General features: G+C 33.9%; 1 protein-coding gene and 1 pseudogene across 4 annotated transcripts in view; one reads left to right on the top strand and one right to left on the bottom strand.

Moving 5' to 3' along the window:
• The window catches only part of ESCO1 (establishment of sister chromatid cohesion N-acetyltransferase 1), a 55,973-nt gene that overhangs the window by 15,641 nt on the left and 15,862 nt on the right, over positions 1–24,470 (bottom strand). For all 3 annotated transcript variants that reach the window (XR_013995294.1, XM_081078879.1, XM_081078880.1), the window contains 4 exons: positions 22,557–22,671; positions 21,381–21,441; positions 19,987–20,101; positions 15,656–15,787 (listed from right to left, as the gene is read on the bottom strand). Coding sequence is in view for 2 of the 3 variants with exons in the window: in XM_081078879.1 (XP_080935005.1) it covers positions 15,656–15,787; positions 19,987–20,101; positions 21,381–21,441; positions 22,557–22,671 (423 nt within the window). In the remaining variant the exon portion in view is untranslated. The remainder of the gene's footprint in view (positions 1–15,655; positions 15,788–19,986; positions 20,102–21,380; positions 21,442–22,556; positions 22,672–24,470) is intronic.
• Positions 16,044–16,428, top strand: LOC308510037 (small ribosomal subunit protein eS26-like; annotated as a pseudogene). The gene is made up of 2 exons: positions 16,044–16,198; positions 16,237–16,428. The product of its transcript is annotated as a small ribosomal subunit protein eS26-like (transcript).

The following is a 24,470-nucleotide window of genomic DNA, read 5'->3' as shown; positions in this document are numbered from 1 at the left end:
GTGTCGTGCTGTTGCAGTTACTCTGAACTTTAGAGTCTAAATAATGGAGGGGATTGTTCCTCTTTTTCCATTTAAAAAAGATAACTAAAAATAAAATACATTGGGTGGTGGATAGATATACACATTGATGTATACAATTCATCAACCTATAAGTTTAACTTTACATAAATTATACCCAATTTTAAAACTTCATACTAATCACTTTCATAAAAAGTTAAATGAGAATACCCTGAGAAATAAAACCAACAACCAGCTTTTAAAGATAATTATCAAACATTGCAAGGAAAAAAAAAACATAGGGAAATAACCTTCAGATTAAAAGAGATTTAAGAAACATACCAACCAATGTCATATATGGACCTTAATTCAAACAAACAGTATAATTATATTTGAGCAGTTTTGAACACTGAGGGAAATATTTGATATTAAGGAATTAGTTGATTTTTTAAATGTGTGGTTATATTTAAAACATTTTTATAAAAAAGTAATCTTTTCATCTTTTAGAAATACATATTTTTAAATATCTACTAAAATGATAGTATGATGCCTAAAGTTCACTTCAAAATAACTGGGAAGGTTGGACGAAAGAAGACTGTCCATGAATTGTTAATTGTTGAAACTGGGTGATGAGTACATGGGGATTTGTGCGTGTACGTGTGCTTGTACGTGTGCGTATGTGTGTTTAAACTCTTTATTTTGGAAAATACAAATCACCCTTCATCAAAACTACTAATGGCCCAAGGTTTGCTCAAATACTATTTATTTAGAAGGGAAAAATAAATGCAAAATTAATCTGGTCGGTAGAGCAGTTAGACCTGAGATGGGAAAAGCAGTGATTGTAATGGGGACACAAAATAGCTTCTGAGAAGCTAGTAATGTTTCGTTACAAGAGTGTTCACTTCGTAAAAATACATCACTGAACTGTGCACTCATTATTTGTGTACTTTTCCTTATATGTTGTTATTTCAATACAAATTTTACTTAAAAACAATTATTAATTTGAAAAACAGACATTTTAGTTCAACAGCTATTATATGTTGAAATACATTTTAAAAAACCATCTCTTTTTAAAATCTTAAGTCTTTAGAAATGAAAGTAAATTAAGATAGCTCATTCAAAATTCAGTCACACGCTCATTTGACATTAAATAGGCAGAAAGCATAAAAAAATGCAGAAAAACTACTTAAGAAAAAGAAACTATAGACTCTTGAAAACAAAGTATTTTGTTAAAATGGATTTTGAATGTAAATATTTATATTTAAGAATATTTTAAAAGTCAGCAAGGATAAACATCAAAATACAATCAGATGTTATCTGAGTGATTTAATTTCTTTTCCTTTTAGCGTATCTGTAATTCCTATTTTTTCTACTTTAATAAAATGATAAATGAAAGTATCAATATATTTATATATTTATCCCAAGCAGCTGTTTTTAAATGCATGTTTCGACATTTCTTTGCAAAATTAATATTGTATTAACAACAATGATAAAGATGTGTTTCTAGTCAGTGTGATTTTACTGAACTTGAAAATATTCAAAACATTAAATAATTAAATGGAAATTAGATTTAAAACTTCTGTCAACTCATGCAATATGGACTGAGCACCTACCGTGTGACACCCCCGATCTAGGAAGTGCAGCATAAATGTCAAGAGTGCCTTAAAAATCAGAAAGACCTAGATTCAAATCCAGGCTCTGCTACCTCCTAACTGTGTGGCCTTGGTTTCCTCACCTACAAGATGGATATAAAAACGACTACAACACAGAACTATTGAGAAGCTGAGAAAACACTATAAAATATTAAGCACAGTGCCTAGCACAATAACAAGTGCCCAATGAATAACTCCTATTATCATCATTATGGTTACTAAGCATTTTCCTCTTGGTTTTTTAATCCTTCATACCTTTGTGCCTTACAAGGTCATTGATGATCCAGCCCCGCACCTACCTCTTCAAGCCTCTTTTCTTGAAGTTTGATACAGTCACGGCTCATAATGAAATACTTAAAATCTCCCAACCTTTGCACGTACAATCTCTCTGGCCCAATATGCCTTTGCTCTACACCATTCTGGGAACAAGGGAACTCCTAGTTGTCCTTTCTGACTCTACTCGGGTGTTAACCTCACTTTTCTAATCTTGGCCAGAGATCCCTCCTCTATGTTCAGACAGTATCATATATGTATTACTACTCTAGCATTTTCCATACCATTTAAATACGTTTACCTATCTTGTCCCTCACACTAACCTGTCATCTTATATGAAGGTAAGAACTGTATGTTTTTAATTATTATTTTTTAAAACCCCTGTAAGTCCTGGAATACAGTAAATAGTTCATAAATGTTTGAATTTAAAAAATGAGCCTTGAAAAAAATTTCCCCAATATATTATTTGTTCACTTTTTAAAAATTTTTAAAAAACTGAAGTGGTAAGTTGGATAACTTGCTATGGTCATATAACGAGCAAGTGGCTCACGAAAAAAAAGACATCTTTCTAGTTAAGTTTCTTGTTATACTTCAATGTTTCTGAATCCAGAATTAGTCTTACAATCAATGTACATATTTAATGTATTTAATTTTCAAAAAAGCTGTTAGGAAATTGAAGCAGGGACCTCGAAAAGAAGGCAAAAATAATATAAGCAAAGTGTTACAGTGATTTTAAGAGAAGGAGAGAAAATCCTTATTGGGATTAAAGAGGAATAAAAAAATCTTTAACAGAAGAGATGGTATTTGCCCTGGGATTGAGGGATACAGATGAGAATTGGAAAGGCATTCCTGGTGATGGAATGTTATGAACTAAAAAAACAGAAGCAGAAAATTATGAGCCATGCACAAGACAATGAATGGATCAATTCTGCTTATAGAGATGAGAATTTATAAGGAAATTATTAGAAATACATCCAGGAGGACAGACAAGAATCATAATGCAGAGGGACACAAATGCCTGGGTCCAATAGGGAGAAATTAAGGAAGGTTTTAGACAGCCAAATTTCATAACTATAGTTGAACCTAATGAAGATGAATTTGGCAGCTGTATGTAGGCCAGATGTACAATGGCAAAAATATGTCAAAGATGGGTTTTAATTTCCAATTAGAAATGTAATAATGTTCTAAAATGTGTCAAGTATCACTCAAAATCTTTGTACTGTTAAAAATTCAAAAGAGCACACTAAAGATTATCTGAGAGGACTTTAAAAGTTTAAAAGTGTCTGAGGTCCATTTATTTCTATGAGCTAAATTATATTTTACACAAAATATATTTTGTTGAAATTCAAATAAAATAGTAAAAACCTAGTTTATTACTCGAGGACTCTAGAGCCAAATCCATTACATACTAGCTATATGCGTATATATGACTTTAGGCAAAATACATAACCTTCTTTCTGCCTATTTCCTCATTTAGAAATTAATTGTAACTACTTCATGATTTGCTAAAAGAATTAAAGGAGTTTAATACAGATAAAATGCTTAGATCAGCCTCTGGTTTACAGGAAATCCTTAATTAATGTCATTTATTATTGTTATTTCTCCTAGATGTAAAATAAGTTAATTGGTATCAATTTATTTACTCCAAAAAATTTCTCTGGGAATTTAAAAAACTATGAAAATATCTTAAACATTGATCCATGTTCAGTCAACAAGGCATAAATGATATAACTGATCTAAGTACAATACTATATAAAGTTAACCTTCAAATCTGTTAGATATGTTTATTATCACTATAGTATTTCCAGATTATAGTTTCCCATTTTGAATTACTTAACCACTAAAAACAAACCAACCTGTTTAAATTGTCATAGTTTGAAAGAAGGTATTCAGAAAAACAAAAGTCCCTTGGCAGTTTTTTTTTTTTACTCATTAAGTGAATTAGGAATCAAAGAATATATACATGAATTTAAGTTTTATTTTAGACAAATCTGACTCAATTCCGTAAGTGTTTACGGACATTTCATTTTTAGGTATGCTATGACAGCAGGATCTCTTTCAGTAATACTTCTTTGGTTCTCTGCAATATTTAAAGAACCCCTAAAACTTTGATTCCTCTAGCAAAATTGTTATGGTAAATCTTGTATCCTAAGACCAGTTCTCTTTGATTCAAGATTAATGAAACTACAAGAATCTGGGATTTAGGATGACTAGACCACCAAGGTCTAAAATGAGACATACTACACAGAACATTAGCTCCAAAAGCACCAAGACTCTGACACACTCATAGCATAGTAAATTAAGTATCCAATAAATATTTATTTTTGAAAAGCTGGAGCATGCTAGAAGGACTAAAGCTTCTATTTAAGAAACCAAGAACTTAACCTCTCTGTGCCTTAATTTTGCAACCCATAAAGAGGAATGAAAACTACTTCACTGGGTTACAGTGAATTAAATAAGTTAGTACTTATAAAACACAATACTTAGTTACAACCAAGAAATTGGAAGGTAGAGATGGGAAAAATGCAAGCATCAAGGAGTCAAATGTAAATTATAAATATTAAAATTAAAGGCAACTAACAGAACTAAACATAAAAATATGACTAATAAAAACTGGGAAGAAAAAAGAAAATTTCACACAAACACATTTATGTATAGCTTGAGATATATATAAGCAACACATGCATAGATTGATTTATTTAGTTATGTTAGAAACAATGAAACAGACAAAAGTGCTTAATCATCGGAGAATGGGACTAGAAATAGGGTAGGGGAAAAGGAGGCTTTTCCTTTTCATTTTATACCTTATAATCAATACTGGTTCAATTGTCATTTCCAGGTACATACACTGCTTTTATACATTTTAAAAAAATACAAGTTTGAAAACAAAACCTTGAAGGTTATCCTTTAATTCACCTAAAAAAATTTTAAGGAAAAGAATGTGAAAATTTCCTCCACAAAGAGTTTGAAGAATCCAATGCCCTTAAAAGAAAATGTTAAACAGGAAGTATTTAAATGTTCTTTCTTTCAGGTAATACAATAATATATAATAAAAATTTTTCAGTGCCTTCTCACAATTTAAGACCACAGATAGAAGATGTAGAGAAGAGTCTCCTGTGCTGAGACAATCAAATATTTATGGTCATAAGTAAGGTGGACATGGCAGTCTGAAATCTAGAGAAGCTCCCAACAGAGATAATCCTCCATCAATTCTCTCCCATGGGACATCTGCCAAGCTGGGCTGAAAAGTATACAGAGATTTGTGTCCTGTAGAGTTTAGATCCTTAATTTCTGCTGGAGAGAGGCATCTGATCCCAAACTCTCGATATTAAAACCCAAAATGAATGAAATTTCAACCCATCTCAATTCCTCATTACAACTAAGACATCAGCCCCTTACCAGCTGCCTGACAGAAGAAAAGGAAAGCTCTTTTGGTTGGTGGGAGGAAGGTGCATTATCTACTTCAGTCTTGACCGTTCTTTTATAAATAACGTCCAACCTCCAATAAAAACTTATCAGACCAGATACTGTGTTTCCCCGAAAATAAGACCTAGCCAGGCAATCAGCTGTAATGCATCTTTTGGAGCAAAAATTAATATAAGACCTGGTCTTATTTTACTATAATATAAAATCGGATCTTATATAAGACCGGGTCTTATATTAATTTTTGCTCCAAAAGGCGTATTAGAGCGGATTGTCCGGCTAGGTCTTATTTTCAGGGAAACACGGTAGGAAGACTCAATATTGTCAAAAGGTCAGTTCTTCCCAACGATCTGTAGATTCAATGTAATCCCAATCAAATTCCCAGCAAATTATTTTGTGGATATCAACAGACCGATTCTAAAGTTTATATGGAGAAGCAAAAGAGAATAGTCAACACAATATTGAAGGAGAACAAAATCACAGGTCTGACACTACCTGACATCAAGACTTACTATAAAGCCACAGTAATCAAAACAATGTGAAATTTGTGAAAGAAAAAACAAATAGATCAATGAAACAGAATGGAAAGTATAGAACCAAACCCATATAAATACAGTCAACTGATATTTGATAAAGGAGTAACAGTAAAGCACATAAGATAGTCTTTTCAACAAATGGTGCTGGAACAATTACACATCCACAGGCCCCCAACCCACGAAAAAAAGGATCTAGACAAAGACCATATGTGTATATACCCTTTACAAAAATTAATTCAGAATGGATACAAACCTAAATGTAAAATGCAAAACCATGACACTCCTAGACTATAACAAAGGAGAAAATCCAGATAACCTTGGATATGGTGATGACTTTTGAGATTCAATACCAAAGGCACAATTCATGAAAGAAAGAATAAACTGGACTTCATTAGTCCAGGAAAGATATTTACCAGGAAAAGATATTTACAAAAGACATCTGATAAATGGCTGTTATCCAAAATATACAAAAAATTCTGAAAACTCAATAAGAAAACAAATTTAAAATGGGCCAATTAAACAAATGGGCCAAAGATCTGAACCGACACCTCATCAAAGATGATACACAGATGGAAAATAAGAGTATGAAAAGCCGTCCACATCACATGTCATCAGGGAAATGCAAATTAAAACAACAATCAGATACCACTACACATCTATTAGAAAGGCCAAGACCCAGAACACTGACACCACCATATGCTGACAAGGATGAGGAGCAAAAGGAACTCTCATTCATTGCTGGTGGGAATGCAGGATGGTGCAGCCACATTGGAAAACAGTTTAGCAGTTTCTTACAAAACTAAATATACTCTTATCACACATTCTAGCAATGACACTCCTTGGCATTTGTAAAAAGCTGAAAACTTATGTCCACACAAAAACCTTCACAGGGATGTTTATAGCAGCATTATTCGTAATTGCCAAAACTTGGAAGCAACCAAGATCTCCTTCAGTAGGCGAATGGATAAACTGTGGTACAGCCACACAATGAAATATTACTCACCACTAGAAAGAAATGAGCTATCAAGCCATGAAAGATATGGGGTAACTTTAAATGCACATTACTAAGTGAAGAAGTCTATCTAAACAAACTACATACTGTATGCTTCCAACTATGTCACATTCTAGAAAAGGCAAAACTATAGAGACAGTAAAAAGGTCAATGGTTGCCGGGAGTTATGAGGGAGGCAAGGACAAAAAGATGGACAGCAGAGGATTTTTAGGGCAATGAAACTATTCTATATACAATAATGGTGGGTACATGTCATTATACATTTTTCAAAACCCATGGAAGAGTGAATCCTAATATATACTAAGGACTCTGGATAATAATGATCTGTCAATGCAGGTTCATCAATTGGAACAAATGCACAACTCTGGTGTGGGATACTGAGCTTATGTGGGAGTAGGGGGTATATGGGAACTCTCTACTTTCTGCTCAATTTTGCTATGAACCTAAAACTGCTCCAAAAAATAAAGTCTATTTAAAAAAAAAAAAAAAAAGCCCTTAATGAGACCATGGACAGAAATAGAAAAAGGATGACCCAAAATCAAGAGGAAAGAAGTCGAGAGAAACAGGCCCCGTGATGACCCAGATGTTTGAATCATCAGAAAAGAACTTAAAATTTTCTCTTGTAAATGTGTTAAAGATTTTAAAAGACAAAATGATCAAACTATGTGAAAAGTAGGATTTCAGCAGAGAAATTGAAACTCTGAAAGATGAACATCCTGTGACAGGATTAGAAACATTATTTTCATCCATAAAAGAATATATATCTTACAGAAAATTTTAAACACAAACCACTGGCATAAAATGACCCACGGTAACCTTTTATATCTTAGTAAGAAACAGAGTTAAATTACTTACACTATTTTTCTCATGAAGAATGAACCATTTTAGCACCTAAATTCAGTCAGGTATATAATTTTATAAGCAAATCTAGTTAATAAACCTCTAATTGCCCCAATCAATTCAAATTTGGTTTGCTTTACATATTTTGAAGTACTTTACTAATAATTATTTTACCTAACTTGTATCAAATATACACAAAATGCTCCATGTCCCAAAAGATATTTATAGTAGCAATTCCCAATGATTTAATATAAACAAACAGAATTGCCAATGCCCAGGGAAATCTTCTGGTTTAATTTCATTTTTATGAGATAACTGAGACTCACCACTGTTCTGTGGCTTCAGATTAAAATTCGCTCTTTAATGCAACGTTATTTGTTGAGGCCCTGCTCATTGGCAGGAGCTCTTTAGCAAGACAAACAGATTATCAAAAACTGCTTTGACAAAGCTTCTACAACAGTGGGAAATATACACAACAAATTTTCAGAGTGTGGTAAGTGATCTAAAGAAAATAAAATACAGATAGAGACGGGGCAGAAGGAGCTATTTTCTTCAGGGTCAAGGAGGGCATCTCTGAGACTGTAAGACCTGAATGAAGACAGCCAGCATGTGAAGATGTGAGAGAATACTCCAGAAAAAAAGGTAAAGTACAATCACACTAAGAATGCCATATCGTTGGAATGGTTTAAGAACAGAAGGAAGAGCTATATGAAAGGAGTACAGCAAGTAAGCGCAAGAGTGTTAGATGAGATTAGAAAAGGTCGAGTGTGGAGCCTTGATGCCACAGTAAATACCCTGGACTTGATTCAGTCTGATGAGAGTTCATCAGAGAATTTTAAATAAAGAAAGGATAAAATCTGATTTAAGTTTTTAAAAGACTGCTGTGGAAAATGTGGAGAAGGGCTGTAGGGAAACATGGAAGCTGGGACATCAGTTAGGAGAGCATTACACAAACGGTCCAAGCAAGAAATGATGGCAGCTTGGATCGGAGCGGTAGCAGTGGACATGACAAAAATAGGAGGGCTTGAAATCTAATTTGAAGGTGAGATTTACTAATGAATTGAGTATAAGGAGTGTAGTAAAAAGAAAACTGAAAGCTTACTCTGAAGTTTTCAGCTTGCGATAAAAAATGAGTATAGGAAAAAAAGAGAAAACAGATTGGAAAGGTTATTTGCCACTAGATAACGTTACAGGATTTCCCTCCAAGAGTTTGTGAACTTTTTCTAAAAATGTAGGGGCGGCCTACTATTGGCTCAGTTGGTTAGAACATCAAGGTTGCCGGTTCAATCCCCTCATGGGCCACTATGAACTGCACCCTCCATAACTAGACTGAAACAACGACTTGACTTGGAGCTGATGGGTCCTGGAAAAACACGCTTAAAATAAATAAAAGTTTAAAAAGAATAAAAATGTTGTATACCTAGAATAATTGTTTTGTCAAAAAAATATTTTTAAAAAATAGTTGGCATAAGTAAATGAAAGAATATACTCTGGTCTTACATAATTCCACTGGAAATTATGTTAAAAATTATATATTAGCTGTATTCTATAAACTTTACACATTTTGTAAAAGTCCTTTCTAAATATCAGACTTTAATAAAACCAATAAAAACAGATAAAAAAATAAAATATAAAAATTGGTGCATGTAATATTTATTCCAAATGCATTTTTTTATCCATTATATGGCTCCCCCCATCTCAAAACAGAATTACTTTCTGATTAAGATTTGGAAGTGCTGCTCTCATCCTATATTTAAATACCAAAATATTCTAAGTCTTTAAGACATAATGAAGCAGAAAAAGGAAAATGAGGGTCAGGGAAGACAGAAACAAAAACTTGAAATATCAAATGTTTGGTAATTTTTATGCAACAAATTCTTATCTGTTTCTAAAGACTATTTCTCTACTTTCAACAGGTTATCACAGCCTTACCTTTAAGCTGGGAAACTCAATGCAACTCAGACCAAATTCTCTGACCTGGCTCTGAGTCCCTCCTACAAAAATACCAGCTCCCTATTCCCCAATGATGCCAAAATACAGTTCTAAGGGCCAAGGCTGTTTTGCTTGATTCCTTTCCATGCTCAAGACTTTAAATCTCTATTCCTGCTCTACTATTTACTTCTCTTTTCTTTAATACTCAGTTTCCTCTTTTTCCTAATCATCTTCAAAAGGAAGATACAAAAAGTCTACAGAAGTAAATTCATCTGTATCCAAATTTCACAGAAAAGAAATTAAGGATTATTGGATCACAGGTTCCCTCAGTCAGCTTTGTCGCAGCACTGTGCAAAAGAACTCTCTGTGACAACAAAAACGTTCTACATCTACAGTAATACAGCAGCCACATCTAGTAATGTGACTATTGAGCACTGACTAGTGTAACAGGAACAGCACTATGTTTAGTGTTACTATACTGGATAGTGCAACTCTGTAGCCAATGAGGGTTCTATCAAATCTTTCTTCAAAATTTTCCTTGTCAAATCTATAAAAAACTTAACTCCAAAAAAACAAACAACCCAATTAAAAAATGGGCAGAGGACTTGAGGAGACATTTTTCTAAAAAGGACATACAGAAGGCAAGAAGACATATGAAGAAATGCTCAACCTCACTAACCATCAGAGAAATGCAAATAAAAACCACAATGAGATACCACCTCACCCCAGTCAAAATGGCTATCATCAATAAACCAACAAACAACAAATGCTGGCGCGGATGTGGAGAAAAGGGAATGCTAGTGCACTGTTGGTGGGATTGCAGATTAGTGCAGCCACTATGGAAAAAAGTATGGAGGTATCTCAGGAATCTGAAAATGGAACTACCCTATGATCCAGTAATTCCACTCCTAGGCATCTACCCGGAGAAATCCAAAACTCCAATTCAAAAATCTGTATGCACTCCTATGTTTATTGCAGCACTTTACACAACAGCCAAGATATGGAAACAACCGAAATGACCATCGGTCGATGACTGGATTAAGAAGCTGTGGTACATTTATACAATGGAGTACTACGCAGCCATAAAGAAAAAAGAAATCTTATCATTTGCAACAATATGGATGGATCTAGAGAACATTATGTTAAGTGAAATAAATCAGAAAGAGAAAGACAAGTACCATATGATCTCACTTATATGCGGAATCTAAAGAAAAGAATATGTGAATGAACTAATCAGAAACAGTTTTGGGGACAAAAAGAAAAAACCGAGAGTTGTTAGATGGGCAGGGGTGGGGGGGAGGATAAGGGGAAGGTGAAGGGATTAGGAAGCAGCTGGTAACCACAAGATGGCCTCAGGATTTTTTGAAAATTAATTTGGGGAACGTATTCAATAATGTTGTAAAGATTTTGTTGGGTATCCGATGGACAGGCGTCCTATTTGGGAGACCACCTCAGGGATACTGTGGATGCCTGATCATGGCATTGTACACCAGAAGCTAAACATTAATGAATGCCAACTATAATTTTACATATATATAATGTGATGGCTCGGTGTGAGGTCGGAGGGATAGTGGATGGGGGAGGGGGGTTCACAGTGTGAGGGATATAAATGATGAACGTCTAAGTATTACCTTGTCTTGTACACCTGAAGCTAATAAATTAAAATTAAAAAAATAATAATAAAAAGAAAAAAAATTTTCCTTGTCATAAATATTTTCCCCATTTCTACCAATGCCATGAGTAACTAAGTATTACAAACACCTCATACATTCTCTCCTTACACGCCACCAAAATATTATTTCAACATTCTCTCCTTATACGCCACCAAAATATTATTTCAACATTATTTAAACTTAACTATATGATTCACAATGTTCAAAATTCTTCAACATCTAAAACAGAAAAAAGTTCACATGGCATTCAAAATCAAAATATCACAATCTGATTTAATTCATTCTTCTAGTCTTATTACCTACAAAAACCTGATTCAGTAAAAAAAGATCTCATTATTCCCCACAGGATGTTAAGCTTTCTCATTAGTTATACAATGCTATCAAGCATACGTGACCATCTTATGTCCAATTTTTAAAAAATCAAATCGTAACTCTTCTTCACCCATGAAAACAAACCCCCTCTTCTGATCACTGCGCTAGCAATTATCACTTCAAAATTGCAAAGCTAATTTATGATTTAATAGTTAATACTGATTTATTGCTTTAATAGTTACTTAATCTTTTATTGTTAATTAACTTTTCATTTCTTTCAGGCTTTGTTCCTAAACTTGAAGGCAAGGGCATATCATATACCCTGAGAGTAGGGCCCTCCACAGAGCTATCAGATGTTATTTCAAAGGAGATAAGAAAGGATAGAGGAAAAAAGGACTAAGTTAGGAGCTTCTCTGCAAACAACCCAAACAGTACTCCTCTCCTGTATTACTAAAAGCTCAAAATAGGGGTTTACCCAGTGGCTCAGGTGGTTGGAGCGCCATGCTCCTAACACCTAGGTCGCTAGCTTGATTCTCACATGGGCCAGTGAGCTGCGCCCTCCACAGCTAAGATTGTGAACAACAGCTCTCCCTGGAGCGGGGCTGCTGCGTGTTGCCCACAGTGGCTAGAGCTGCTGTGAGCTGCTGTGAGCGGTCCACCGATGACCAGCTACCGACTGCCTCAGCCAGGGGAGGGGGGAGCGCAAGGCTCCTAATACCAGCACGGGCCAGGGAGCTGTGTCCTCCACAACTAGACTGAGAAACAACGGCTTGCACCGGAGTGGGGGTGAAGGGAGAAAGCAGAAGAGAGGGGGAGCTCAAAATACAGCTTAGTTCTGGAGAGGTTCCTGGCCTGGCAACATGGCTCAGTGTTCTAAGGGGGATTTCTCTTCACACCTTTCGGAAACAGTACCTTAGTGCATGAACAAAAACTGAAGTGTTCCCAGATCTAACTCAGAGTACAGGCTCCCCCTGAAGCATTAAGAGGCTCCTTCCTAAATAGTTTCTAATAAGTCAGATAAAATGCATTTCCTCAAATAATGTCAATGAGGCAGATGGGGTAAAGTGAAGGAATAAAGAAAGAGAGCACCTTCACTCTCTCCCCCAGTACAAACCAAAGAGGATAAGAAAAAGAAAATATTTAGTCAGTCAAAATGGGTTCTATGGGCATCAATTTCTATCATGACTATATAATTTAAATACTATTTACATCTTTTGAAAACAGGTCTTTAGCCATTTTTAACTGTCATTGGTTATTACTAAGGGAAAATTTTTACCATAAGGAAAAGCTGCTTATTTTCTAGAGAATATTTGATTAAAACTTAAAAAGTAAAACTCATTGTTCTAATTTATTCTATCTTTTTTTATATTAAAGTTTATTGGGGTGACAATTGCTAGTAAAGTTACAGATTTCAGGTGTAATAAATGATCTATATATCACACTGTGTGTTCACCACCCAGAGTCAGTTCTCTCTTTCCATCACCATATATTGAAATTTATTCTACTTTTAAATAGTCTTAAATAGAACAAAACTTTATTTCCAGTCCCTGAACACTGTCTATTTAAAATGAATTAAAGCCAGAGACCAAATGACTTCTTTTCTATGTGCTTCTCTCCGAGAAACATACACAACAGATAAAATTGGCATTAAAAAAATTAGATGTTTTGTCAAACACTTAAAAAGTGCTTCAGAGGCGGCCAGATGGCTCAGGTGGTTAGAGCGCGAGCTCTGAACAACAGGGTTGCCAGTTCAATTCTCACATGGGCTGGTGAGCTGCGCCCTCCACAACTAGACTGAAGACAATGAGCTGCCACTGAGCTTCCTGAGGGGCCACCCGATAGCTCAGTTGCTTAGAGCGCAAGTTCTCAACAACAAGGTTGCAGGTTCAATTCCCATATGGGATGGTGAGCTGCACCCCCTGCAACTAAAGACTGAAAACGGCAACTGAACTTGGAGCTGAGTTATGCCCTCCAGAACTAGACTGAGGACAACTTGGAGCTGATGGGTCCTGGAAAAACACTGTTCCCCAACATTACCCAATAAAAAAAAGAAAGAAAAAAGAAAGTGCTTCATACTCAACTGTACCTCAATAAAAAAGAAAAAAAAAAGAGTGCTGAATGCAAAGGCACAATACTAGGTGCCCAATAAATGTTTAATGTCACAGCCTAAAATCCATAGTTGTGATCACAGCAGAACATCTTTAATATAGGTATGTTTTTTTCCTTCCCTCCATACACTAAAAACAATGCTACAATGTTTTGGAGGAGTTTCTACCTTAGACTACATTTCAAAACAGCAAAAGATAAGAATACTGACCTCAGTGTTAGCAAAGGATGACCAACTGCTAAACTCAATTCCTTCTCATGAGCTTATTTCAAAAATAAATTTTAAAAAACCAATAGCTCTGTCCCATCAAGGGGAAAGGGGGGGAGTAGGGAGGGTGGGGCAAAAATCAATCTTCCCTAAGTTACTACACAGCTTTAGTTTTGCAAGAGCTGCAATTTGTTTAGTAGGTGATGACTCCACCTTGTTCCATAAGCCAACTTCTCTTGGTACTGTGGAGAGCAGAGGACATATTTCCTGACTGATTTCTTTACTGTTTCTCTCAGAAATTAAGAATGTCCTTTAAGGTGAAGAATCAAGCCATTTAAACCTAATCTCTTTATAGTTTTAGGAAACTGATGACAAGAATCATATAATGTAAACTGAGAACTCATTTAAACTAACTTCTACCAGATTCATGTATGTAAAATAAACTGAAATAATTTTGCCCCAGAAGTATTCTATAATTTAGGTACCTGATAGAACTATTTTTCTTTTCAAGTTGTAAGGACATTAATGTAGTCAAATTGGAAAAGTACAAATTTCGAATGATAAATCAACATCTAAGCTATAGATATTCTATGTCCACATACCTAATGTTTTATTTAGTTAAGTGGTAGGAGTGTGTGTGTGTGGAAAAGGCAGACGAAATAAAGAATATAAAGGGTTACTACAGTAGGGAACCACAAAAAGAAAACCCCACCTATCTTAGGTAGAAGTAACTGGATAAATGAAACAATGAATATGAACCCTTCAACCGAAGGTAAGATTGTAACTTTAACTGAAGCCAATAAAGATCTTTAATCCAACAACTGGTGCTTGTATAAAAGCCTATATGAAATGAATTGGTGATCTCAGTTCAGATATCCTGGAGGTCTTATTATGTGAGTGTACAGTACTGAAGGTAACATGTATAGAATAAAAATTGATTCCATTTCAGATATGGGTAAACAGCAATTACAGTAAATTACTATTTTTCACAAGATATCTAAAATGGTTCAAAATTATTTAAAATTTTGCTATTTCCAGAAACAAATATTAAACAATACCCATTATGCCTCAAATGTACATACATTAAAAATATATACACTAAAACATTTACTTTGTGGAATTCTTTTACCTAGTATTCTACAAATTCTGAGGTCTTCACCTTCAAGAATTTTTCTTTTTTAATTTTATAAAGAAAAACTCATGATAACAAAGTAAAAAAAAACAACAACATCATCTATTTGGTGGTATAATATACATATATCACTATCAACCCCCAAATAAAAAGTGCCAAGCTATCTGAATATTAAACACTTATTAAATAGCTCATAATTATTAAAATTAAAGGAGACTTCAAATATACTCAAGTTGAACAGCATTACTTGTTAGATGAGAAGAGATGCAATAACTACTTTAAAAATGTAATTTAAATAAATAATCCCACAACATAAACCAGCCAAATTAGCCGGTTTTATGTTTGGCTTTGTTTTTAAAAAGCCAGTATATATACTACAAAGCTGTTTGTGTGTGTGTGTGTGTGTGTGTGTTGTGTGTACACACATACATACATACATACATATTATCGTTTCCTAAAAGCAGAAATGTTTCAATGACTTAAATTTAGCAGTTCACCTCTTTAAGATCCTGACCTAATTACCTGATTCTGCATTTTAGAAGTCATGAATTCCACTTACCACATATTTTACAGCACTTATAAACTGGTTGTGGAAGAGCAGATGCTGTGTTTCATCTTCTGGATTTGAAGCTGTGTAAAGCATGCCACAAACATTACAGGAAACTGCTCCAAATCTTTTCTGTCCTGCATCCTATTTGTAAACAACAAACAAGAGGGTTTTTTTTCTCCCAAAAGAATAATTTCAGAACATTAGCCTCTAAAGTTATAATGTGAACATAAAGTTAGAAGTGTTTAACCTATAACAACATTCAATGTTGATTACAAAAGTGAAGATGTTAATCTTAAAAATCTGTGTGCAATTTTATTAACAATTGTTTTCATTTTAGTAATATGATAACTAGCATTTAATAACAATTGAAAGGCTCTCTTGGGTCCTCATTTCCAAGATGACCAAGAAAAGAAGGAACAATGGTCAAGCCAAAAAGGGCCATGGCCACGTGCAGCTGACTCGTTGCACCAACTGCGCCCAATGTATGCCCAAGGAAAAGGCCATTAAGATCATCATTCAAAACAAACTAGTTGCGCGTAGGTTTTGATTAAAGTATACATTGTGTTGGAAACAAAAACATATTTGTTCAGCCATTATCTGAAGCGAGTGTCTTTGATGCGTATGTGCTTCCCAAGCTGTATGTGAAACATTACTGTGTGAGTTGTGCCATTCACAGCGTGGTAGTCAGGAACTGTTCCCGTGAAGCCCAGAAGGACCAAATACCCCCACCCCGATTTAGACCTGTGGGTGCTACCCCATTACCTCTGCCAAAGCCCATGTAAGGAGGTAAACCCTTAAGGACTGAAGAAATATTCTCTGGGGAATAAAATAAAATGGAAATTATACTGTATGTAGCATGTTGAGTATATATGTTGCCAGCTAGAGTGGGGGTTGTATGTCATAGTACATATAACTGCTTTTACCACATATTCAAGTGTAGAGTGCCACATTGTCTTTTCATGGGGGAGAAAACTTATCTATATGCCTTAACTTGGGTGTCTTTTGTATCTGTATCCTCTGCCTCCCCAGTTTGCATAGCTATATGGAAAAAGGGATTAAGGTATCTGTGAGTGTTAGGTTAATTTAACCTGTCTAGTTGTTCTTGAAATGGGAGAGAGGAACTAGGAGAGTAAGGAAAAAAGTGTCTTTGAGTGAGGAACACATCAGGAAGTGACATAGACTGAGGTCTGCTCACCCCTGGTGGAGGGACACAAAGACTACAAGAAAGCACATGCCTTAGATAGGTTTTAAGGGGATCTGTATCCAGATCCTTAATTTCATAAAATTATTTCACCAGCATAATGGTTTATTGTCCTAGAATTTAGAAAATGGAAAGTTATCGATTAGGGATACATGTTTATTTTTAAAACTCATTTAGGAATGGATTGCTAAGAATTGGCTTTGCTTGTTAGGCTGTTAGTTTTCTAAATTAAGCTAAACTAGTTGCTCGCAGGTTTTGATTAAAATATACATTGTGCTGGAAACAAAAAAAAACAATTGACAGGAACTGAAAAATACCTTTAACACTACAATCGTAGTCCTAAAGCCCCAAACAGCAAATACTCTACAAATGAGAATATGTATTTTTATTGGCAATAATTATACTGCCAAAGTTTAGAGAAAATAGTGCTTTACAGACTCTTTTTAATGGCTTAAAAGTCTGTTCTCTTTAATGATTTCATTCTAGTTTGTAGATATTAAAGAATATTTTAATGTCACCAGAAACTCTTTAAGAAAAGGTAAAATTAGATTTTTCCTATTATCTTTATATTAAATAAGTATCAAATACTGACTATAATCACGTGTTCTCCAGTAATTCATGCTTATACTGTTTATGAAATGTTTCCCATTCTTGTTCTTATTTGACAAGAAAATTTCAACAATATGATCTAATTTTAAGAATTTAGGGGCCAGCCCAGTGGCTCAGATGGTTGGAGCGCCATGCTCGTACCGCCAAGGTAGCCAGTTCGATTCCCACATAAGCCAGTGAGCTGCGCCCTCTACAGCTAAAATTGTGAACAACAGCTCTCCCTGGAGCTGGACTGCTGTGAGCGGCGGGAGGATGGCATGAGCTGCCATGGGCTACCCCGGGAGCGCCCGGTAGCCAGCATAAACCGCAAGGGTCATAATACCAGCATGGGCCAGGGAGCTGTGTCCTACAGAACTAGACTGAGAAAAAAATGGCTTGAACTGGAGTGGGGGGCGAGGGAGGCGGAAGAAGGGAAGGAGGAGAAAGAAGTGGGGGGAAGAAATTTAAAAAAAACATAATCCTGTCCTTTCTGCTCTAAAACTGTGCGTGAACTAATCACTGAAAAAAATAAGATCTAAAAGAACGATCTTTAGTGCCTGGGTTAAATAGCAAAGAGTACTCAAATGGTAACTAAAAGACTGTATATAAAAGTAAAGGGAAGTTCATTCGAAAGGATTCAAACTATTGACAATGTTACCTGCAAATTTATGTCAGGCAGAAAAAACAATTTGTAATCATGGTTAAGACATACATATACAACATAATATTTATCACCTTAACCATTTTTAAGTGTACAGTTCAGTAAAGTACATTCACACTTGTGCAACCAATCTCCAGAATTCTTTTCATTTTGCAAAACTGAAACCCTATGCCCATTAAACAGCTCCCCATTCCCCTTCCTCCCCAGCTCATGGAAACCACCATTCTATTAGGTCTGTGCAAAAGTAACTACGGTTTTTGCAATTGTTTTTAACCTTTTAAACCGCAATTATTTTTGCACCAACCTAATACTGCCTGTCTCTATGAATTTGACTGTTCTAGGTATTTCACAGAAGTGGAATCATATAGTATTTGTCTTTTTGTGATTGGCTTATTTCACTTAGCTTAATGTCCTCAAGGTTCAACTATATTTTAGCATGTGTCTTCCTTTTTAAGGCTGAATAATATTCCACTGTATATATAAATACACAATATTTTGTTTATCCATTCATCCACTGATGGATACTTTCATTGCTTCCACCTTTTGGCTATTGTGAATAATGAATGTTGGTATACAAATACCTTTCAAGCAGGCCATTTTCACAGTAATGAGTAAGCATTTCTGCCCGTTTCCTCATCCATAAATGAGATATAGAGTAGTACCTATCTCATGCTTTTTTCTTTATAAGGCTTAACTTAGTTAACACGAGTGCAGTACATAGAAAAATACATTCAAAAAGTATTCACTGCTATCATGATCATTAACATCATCAATTCTTGACCAGCCCTATCCAACAGAAATGTAATTTTAAATTTTCCAGTAGCCACATTAAAGAACATAAAAGCAAACAGGTGAAATTAATTTTATAATATATTTAACAAAACATATCACAAATACTATAATTTCAACATGTATTAATTTTAAAAATCTATTAGTGATAGCTTTACATTCCTTTTTTGTAACCATCTTTGAAATGCAGTATACATATTTACACTTAGCACATATCTTATTCTGCCCAGCCACATTTCAATTGTTCAAAGCCACATGTGGCTACTGTTTGGGACAGTATAGCTCTAGATTCTACTTGTCTAATTCTGTTTCACTATCACACTGATTTGACAATAGAAACTACTAAACTTTATAAAACAACTTTTTTCCTCACTAATCCTTCTCAAAAATTTCTAGACAATTCTTACAAAGTTATTCTCCCATATTAAAATTATAATCAATCACCCAATCCAAAAAAAAACCTATTGATGATGTTGACTGGAACTACAACAAATATCTCGATTATATTGGGTCCCTTCATTTTTTTGTATTGTGTTCACTCAATCAAATTAGATTTTTAATCAGTCAAAATTTCTCTCCCTTTTCCACCTTGCAACCAAAAACTGTAAAGTACCTATGTTCTATTTCAATTAATTACTGGTTTATATTCCTATAAAATGTAGTTTTAAAATTATAACGTTCTATTTCAATTAATTACTGGTTTATATTCCTATAAAATGTAGTTTTAAAATTATAACGTATACTAAAACATAGATATTTAAAATCATTTTATGTATTAAGCTCCATGTTACTTTAATATTTAAACCAACTAAGATAGATTAAATGACATATTTAAGAAAGTAATGAATGTAAAATAAAGTATCAATCTGTTATAAATAACACTTGAAGTATGGAAATTTGAGTTTTTATTATTTGTTACCATGGACTCACTACTTGTAAGTTTGGGAAGAAATTTGTAATATTAGGAATATTTTCATAATAAACATTTATGGTGACAAAAAAGATTCTCTAGAAAAGAGAAATGAATTCATTCTTTAACAATGTGCATAAATAAGATGCTTATGACAACACTTCATCAAGAAGATCAAGTTGTATGCTTACTATAATCAACTGTTTTTCATCAGCTTTCTCTGCTTCTTTTAATTTCAAGTCCTTTGGAATTGTTATCTCCAAATGGGAATTACACTTAGGCCAAGAATGATTTGGTGGTGTCTCCCTTTAAAAAAACAAAATACTATTAAATCTTATAGATCAATATCACTTCAAATTACTGGAAGGAAAAAAAAAAACAAATTTATTTTCTATACAACACTGACAAATTTCAACTCCAAGGGGAAAATACTAACGTTTTAAAAATCAGGAGTGGAAAACCCAAGAACACTAATTTTCAACAACAACAAAAAAACTGCAGCACCTACTATAGTTTGAATAAGTTTCATAGTGTTAGGCATCTGAGTTAATCTGTAATCTGTTTTCAGTAATCTATAAGGTAAAATAAGTCAGATTTAATTTAATTCTGACATTAAAGACAGAACAAAAAGTTTTTAATCTAATTGAAACACGTTTATACGTTTATAATACCCAGTATTTTGAGGGGTTAGAGGAATGGAGCTTTCTCAAACATTTGCTCAAAGAATAAAAAGACAAAACCACTTTGGAAGGAAATTTACCAACACTAGTTAAGTCCCATAGCTATGAAATTTATCCTACATATAGTCACACAAGTGGGCAAAGATCTGTATTTCTTACAGGACTTTTTTTTGATAGAAATAAACTAGAAAAACCAAAATGCCTATAAACTGGAGAACTACTAAAGAGAACATACACACAAGGAAATCTAATGCAGATTTCAAAACAATGAGGTTCTAAGAAAGTAAAAAAGATGCCCATAATACATGAAGTAAAAAAAACCAAAAGCTATAAAACAGTATGTACAGGCATAGAAAAAAATATATAATGAAAAGAGAATCTGTGAGTATCACTTTTTATGTGAAAAACTAAGAGCTACTAGGCACAACTTTTTAGGAAAAATCCATCAAGCTCAAAACTCACAAGTTAAAATCCTTCAATTCTGGTTAATTACAAAATGGCAGGCCCAAAATGGAGTCCTTTATGCTAAGCCCCAATTCATCAAACTAAAACTTAATTAGTTTCAGCTCTCTCAGCAATGGAATCTTAAACCAGTCAATCAGGAATCACCTGATCAGCACTAGTTAAGTAATTTGCCTGACAGACCCTTGCCATCCCCTAAAGGAAAGTAACTTTGAAATAACTAACCGGCCCTTTCTTCAAATATAACTTCCTTGTTCCCCCTCACTTCAGCCTGTAAGTCTTTCATTTTGTACAGCTCCTCGCAGATCCTTCCTATCTACTAGATTGAATGCCACCCAATTCTAATTGATTTTTGCTCAAATAAACTCTTAAAATTTTTAATATGCCCCAGTTTATCTTTTAACTGTTGTCATATTCACATTTATATTAAACTAATACCTTACCTGTTATCAATGGTCTTAGATGTTTGGTTATTGAGTATACTGAGCTGTTTGGGAGCTGAACCTGTAATTTAATCAAGATGAGTTATGCATTAAGCATTGTACTAGCTCTCCATCTAACAGTTGAAAATCATTTTACAGAAAGAAAAAACCCAATGCACTAAATGTTTTATTTTTATTAAAGACCATTTGATAAAATTAGAGCCCTCTTTCTAGAAATTAGATTTTCAGATAAGAGGCAGAAGACTCTAGAGAGTAGCAAAGAGATCTAATGACAGATTAACAGTTTGCCTTTAGTTTACCAATAAATAGTAACACTGAACAATAGTTTAAATGCCACCATAATTAATTATACAATCTCTAAATGGAAACAAATGAAAATATCTTTGTTTAAAAAAAACTGTAGTCTCTGGAGTTTTAATCACATTAATAAATAATGCAATAATCATTTTATTTTCTAATGCATAAATGCATTTCCCATTTTCGTATTATACTTCCCCTTCCCCCACTAAAAGAAAAGGTTAAATGATACCCATTTAACCTGGAAGAAATTATCTGACCTCAATATTTTGCTCCAAGTATACCTTTCCTTTAGCAAAGAGAAATAACAGAAATAAGGAATTTCTTTCCTATATCCTTTGATGTGCTTCATCTGATATAGATAAATCCCCATCCAACAGCTCAAATGATATTATTGCCACAATTTTTTCACAAGGTTACAAGAATAAATTTTTGTATACTATAAGTGGACAAACTGCAGCATTTATATCTTTAATTCAAAGACAGAATCACTAAAATGAAAAATTGAGTAACTGAGGATTAAAGAACCTGAAGTGGTAAAGCACAAATAGTTATTTATATTTGAGAAATAAGTTGCTACCACTAACTAAAGCAATACATTAAGTAACCCTTCTCCAAACAGTAACTGACAAACAAAAGATTTAAAATAAACAAAAGAACTTTTGGTAGGAAGTCAAAGAATCAGACCTAAATACTTTAAACAAGCCAATAAACAGAAGCAATTCTCTCCCAAATAATGGTGATAATCACACATGTGAAAAACATAAGCAGTTAAGAAGGATGTAACAGGCCTATCTGGTAGCCCATATGGTTTCCTGTTATACTGATAAAAATATCTCTAAACACTGTGAAATCCAAATAATATTTTCAAAGTGTTACCTGGAAATTTACTCTCCCCGGTATCAACTTTTGCTTGACTGAGCAGAGTTGAAACAGCAGTGTTATTTTCCACTGGATTGTTTTCAAGCTTAGATTCCAAACAATAGCTGAAATTCTGAAAACATAATTCAAACTATTAATATTTGCTTTTATATAACAATCTTTGGGTCTTATCCCAATACACTTTCAGTGAATTTTAGCATACTAAGAAAATTTAAGGTAATAACTTCATATTTGGAGTAATTCACCTAGATATGCCATAAAAGTCTCTGCACGATCTCCCCATAAGTTACCCTGTCTGCATCAGTTCCCATTATTCCCCTTCATGCTAAACTGAAAAACTTACCTCTCCCATAGTGTATTTCATATTTGCCTGACACTTTTTCTGAGTTTTATCTATCTAAACCTGCACTGCCCCATACAGTAGCCACTGCAACATCTGACTACTGAACACTTAAAAAGTGTGGTTAGTATGACTGCTTTGTTATAAATGTAAATCACACTGGATTTTTAAGGCAGTACAAAAAAAGGTAAAATATCTCAATTTTAAAAATTGATCACATTAAAATAACAGTATTTTTATGACAGATTACGTAAAATATATTAATTTTACCAGTTTATTTTTTTTAAAAGTGGCTACCAGAAAATTTTTAATGATATATGTGGTTCACATTATATTTATACTGGATAGTGCTGATCTGGAACACCTTTCTTCCCATAAAAACTCAACTCATTACTTAAATATTAACCTTTGCCACGAAGCCTTCTCCAAGCTTCCCCATCCTCTTTCCCCAACTTTGGAATAATTCTCCATCTATTTAATAGCTACCTCTTTCATGCCCTTATCACTTCCTAGTTTGAATTGTTTTTGATTCATTTCCTATAACTCTTAAGAGCATTTATCTCCGTATTCCTAAGAGCCCCTAAATCAGAACCTTGTCAAAGCAGAAACTCAATGACTAGCAAAAGAAAATACTCCAATCTCCATCAACACTGGCACTCAAAGAAATAGAAATAAGGAAGGAAATAACTTTCCATGTATATGTATACATCTATCTGTATTGTGACTGAATTTACAATGAACATGTAACATTATTTTTTAATATATTTCTGAAAAAAATGAATATTTTGTCATTAAAAAGCAGAAAAATTAAAAACAAGCACAGTGATATATTACTAATTTATCTCTATTAAGAGGAAGTAAATTGGTGCAAATAATCACAACTGACCTTTAAAATTCATATAATCCAAATAATTTAGCCCAAAGAATTCACAGAAGGCACATTGCCTTATCAATCATATTTCTCAGCACTGCTAATTTAGACTGACAACTAAGACTGACACCATATAATTAAAAGAGCAACATTACAGGTAGCCATAAAAAAGTTTTTAAATGATGTAAGCTGTGTTTTTACATTCTCCTACTCACACACACTATGTCAGCATTTATGTAAACATGTAAAACACAAACAATGCTAAATATCCTTTATGGATATGGATACACACACACACACACACACACACACACAGTAAAATCATGAAAACAGGAAAGATCCACACCAACTTCAGGAACACATTTAATTCTCGGGAGAGAGGAGAATGGAAAGAGGAGGTATGGTCTTTATAACGTGCTTTTCTTACTTTAAAACACGTGAATTCAATAAAATGTTAATTTTTGTCAAATTTGAGTAGAAACTAGTGTAATGTTAGTTTGTATAGTACTCTGAATGTTTGAATATTAAGAATTTTCAAGTGTAAATAAAATTTTTAACACAAGTTTCAGAGGAATGTTTCTCATCATGTTCCTCAAGACAGAGGGACTATGTAAATCCAAAGCACATTTTAGTAAAAGCAATAATAAAGAAGGTCAAAATAATGTGACCTAAATAAACATCTGTTCTTGTACAGTTTAGT

Source organism: Rhinolophus hipposideros (assembly GCF_964194185.1).
Source record: "Rhinolophus hipposideros genome assembly, chromosome: 17".
Classification (NCBI taxonomy): Eukaryota; Metazoa; Chordata; class Mammalia; order Chiroptera; family Rhinolophidae; genus Rhinolophus; species Rhinolophus hipposideros.
The sequence above is the reverse complement of the archived record's forward strand: the minus strand, read 5'-3'. Positions and strand labels throughout refer to the sequence as shown.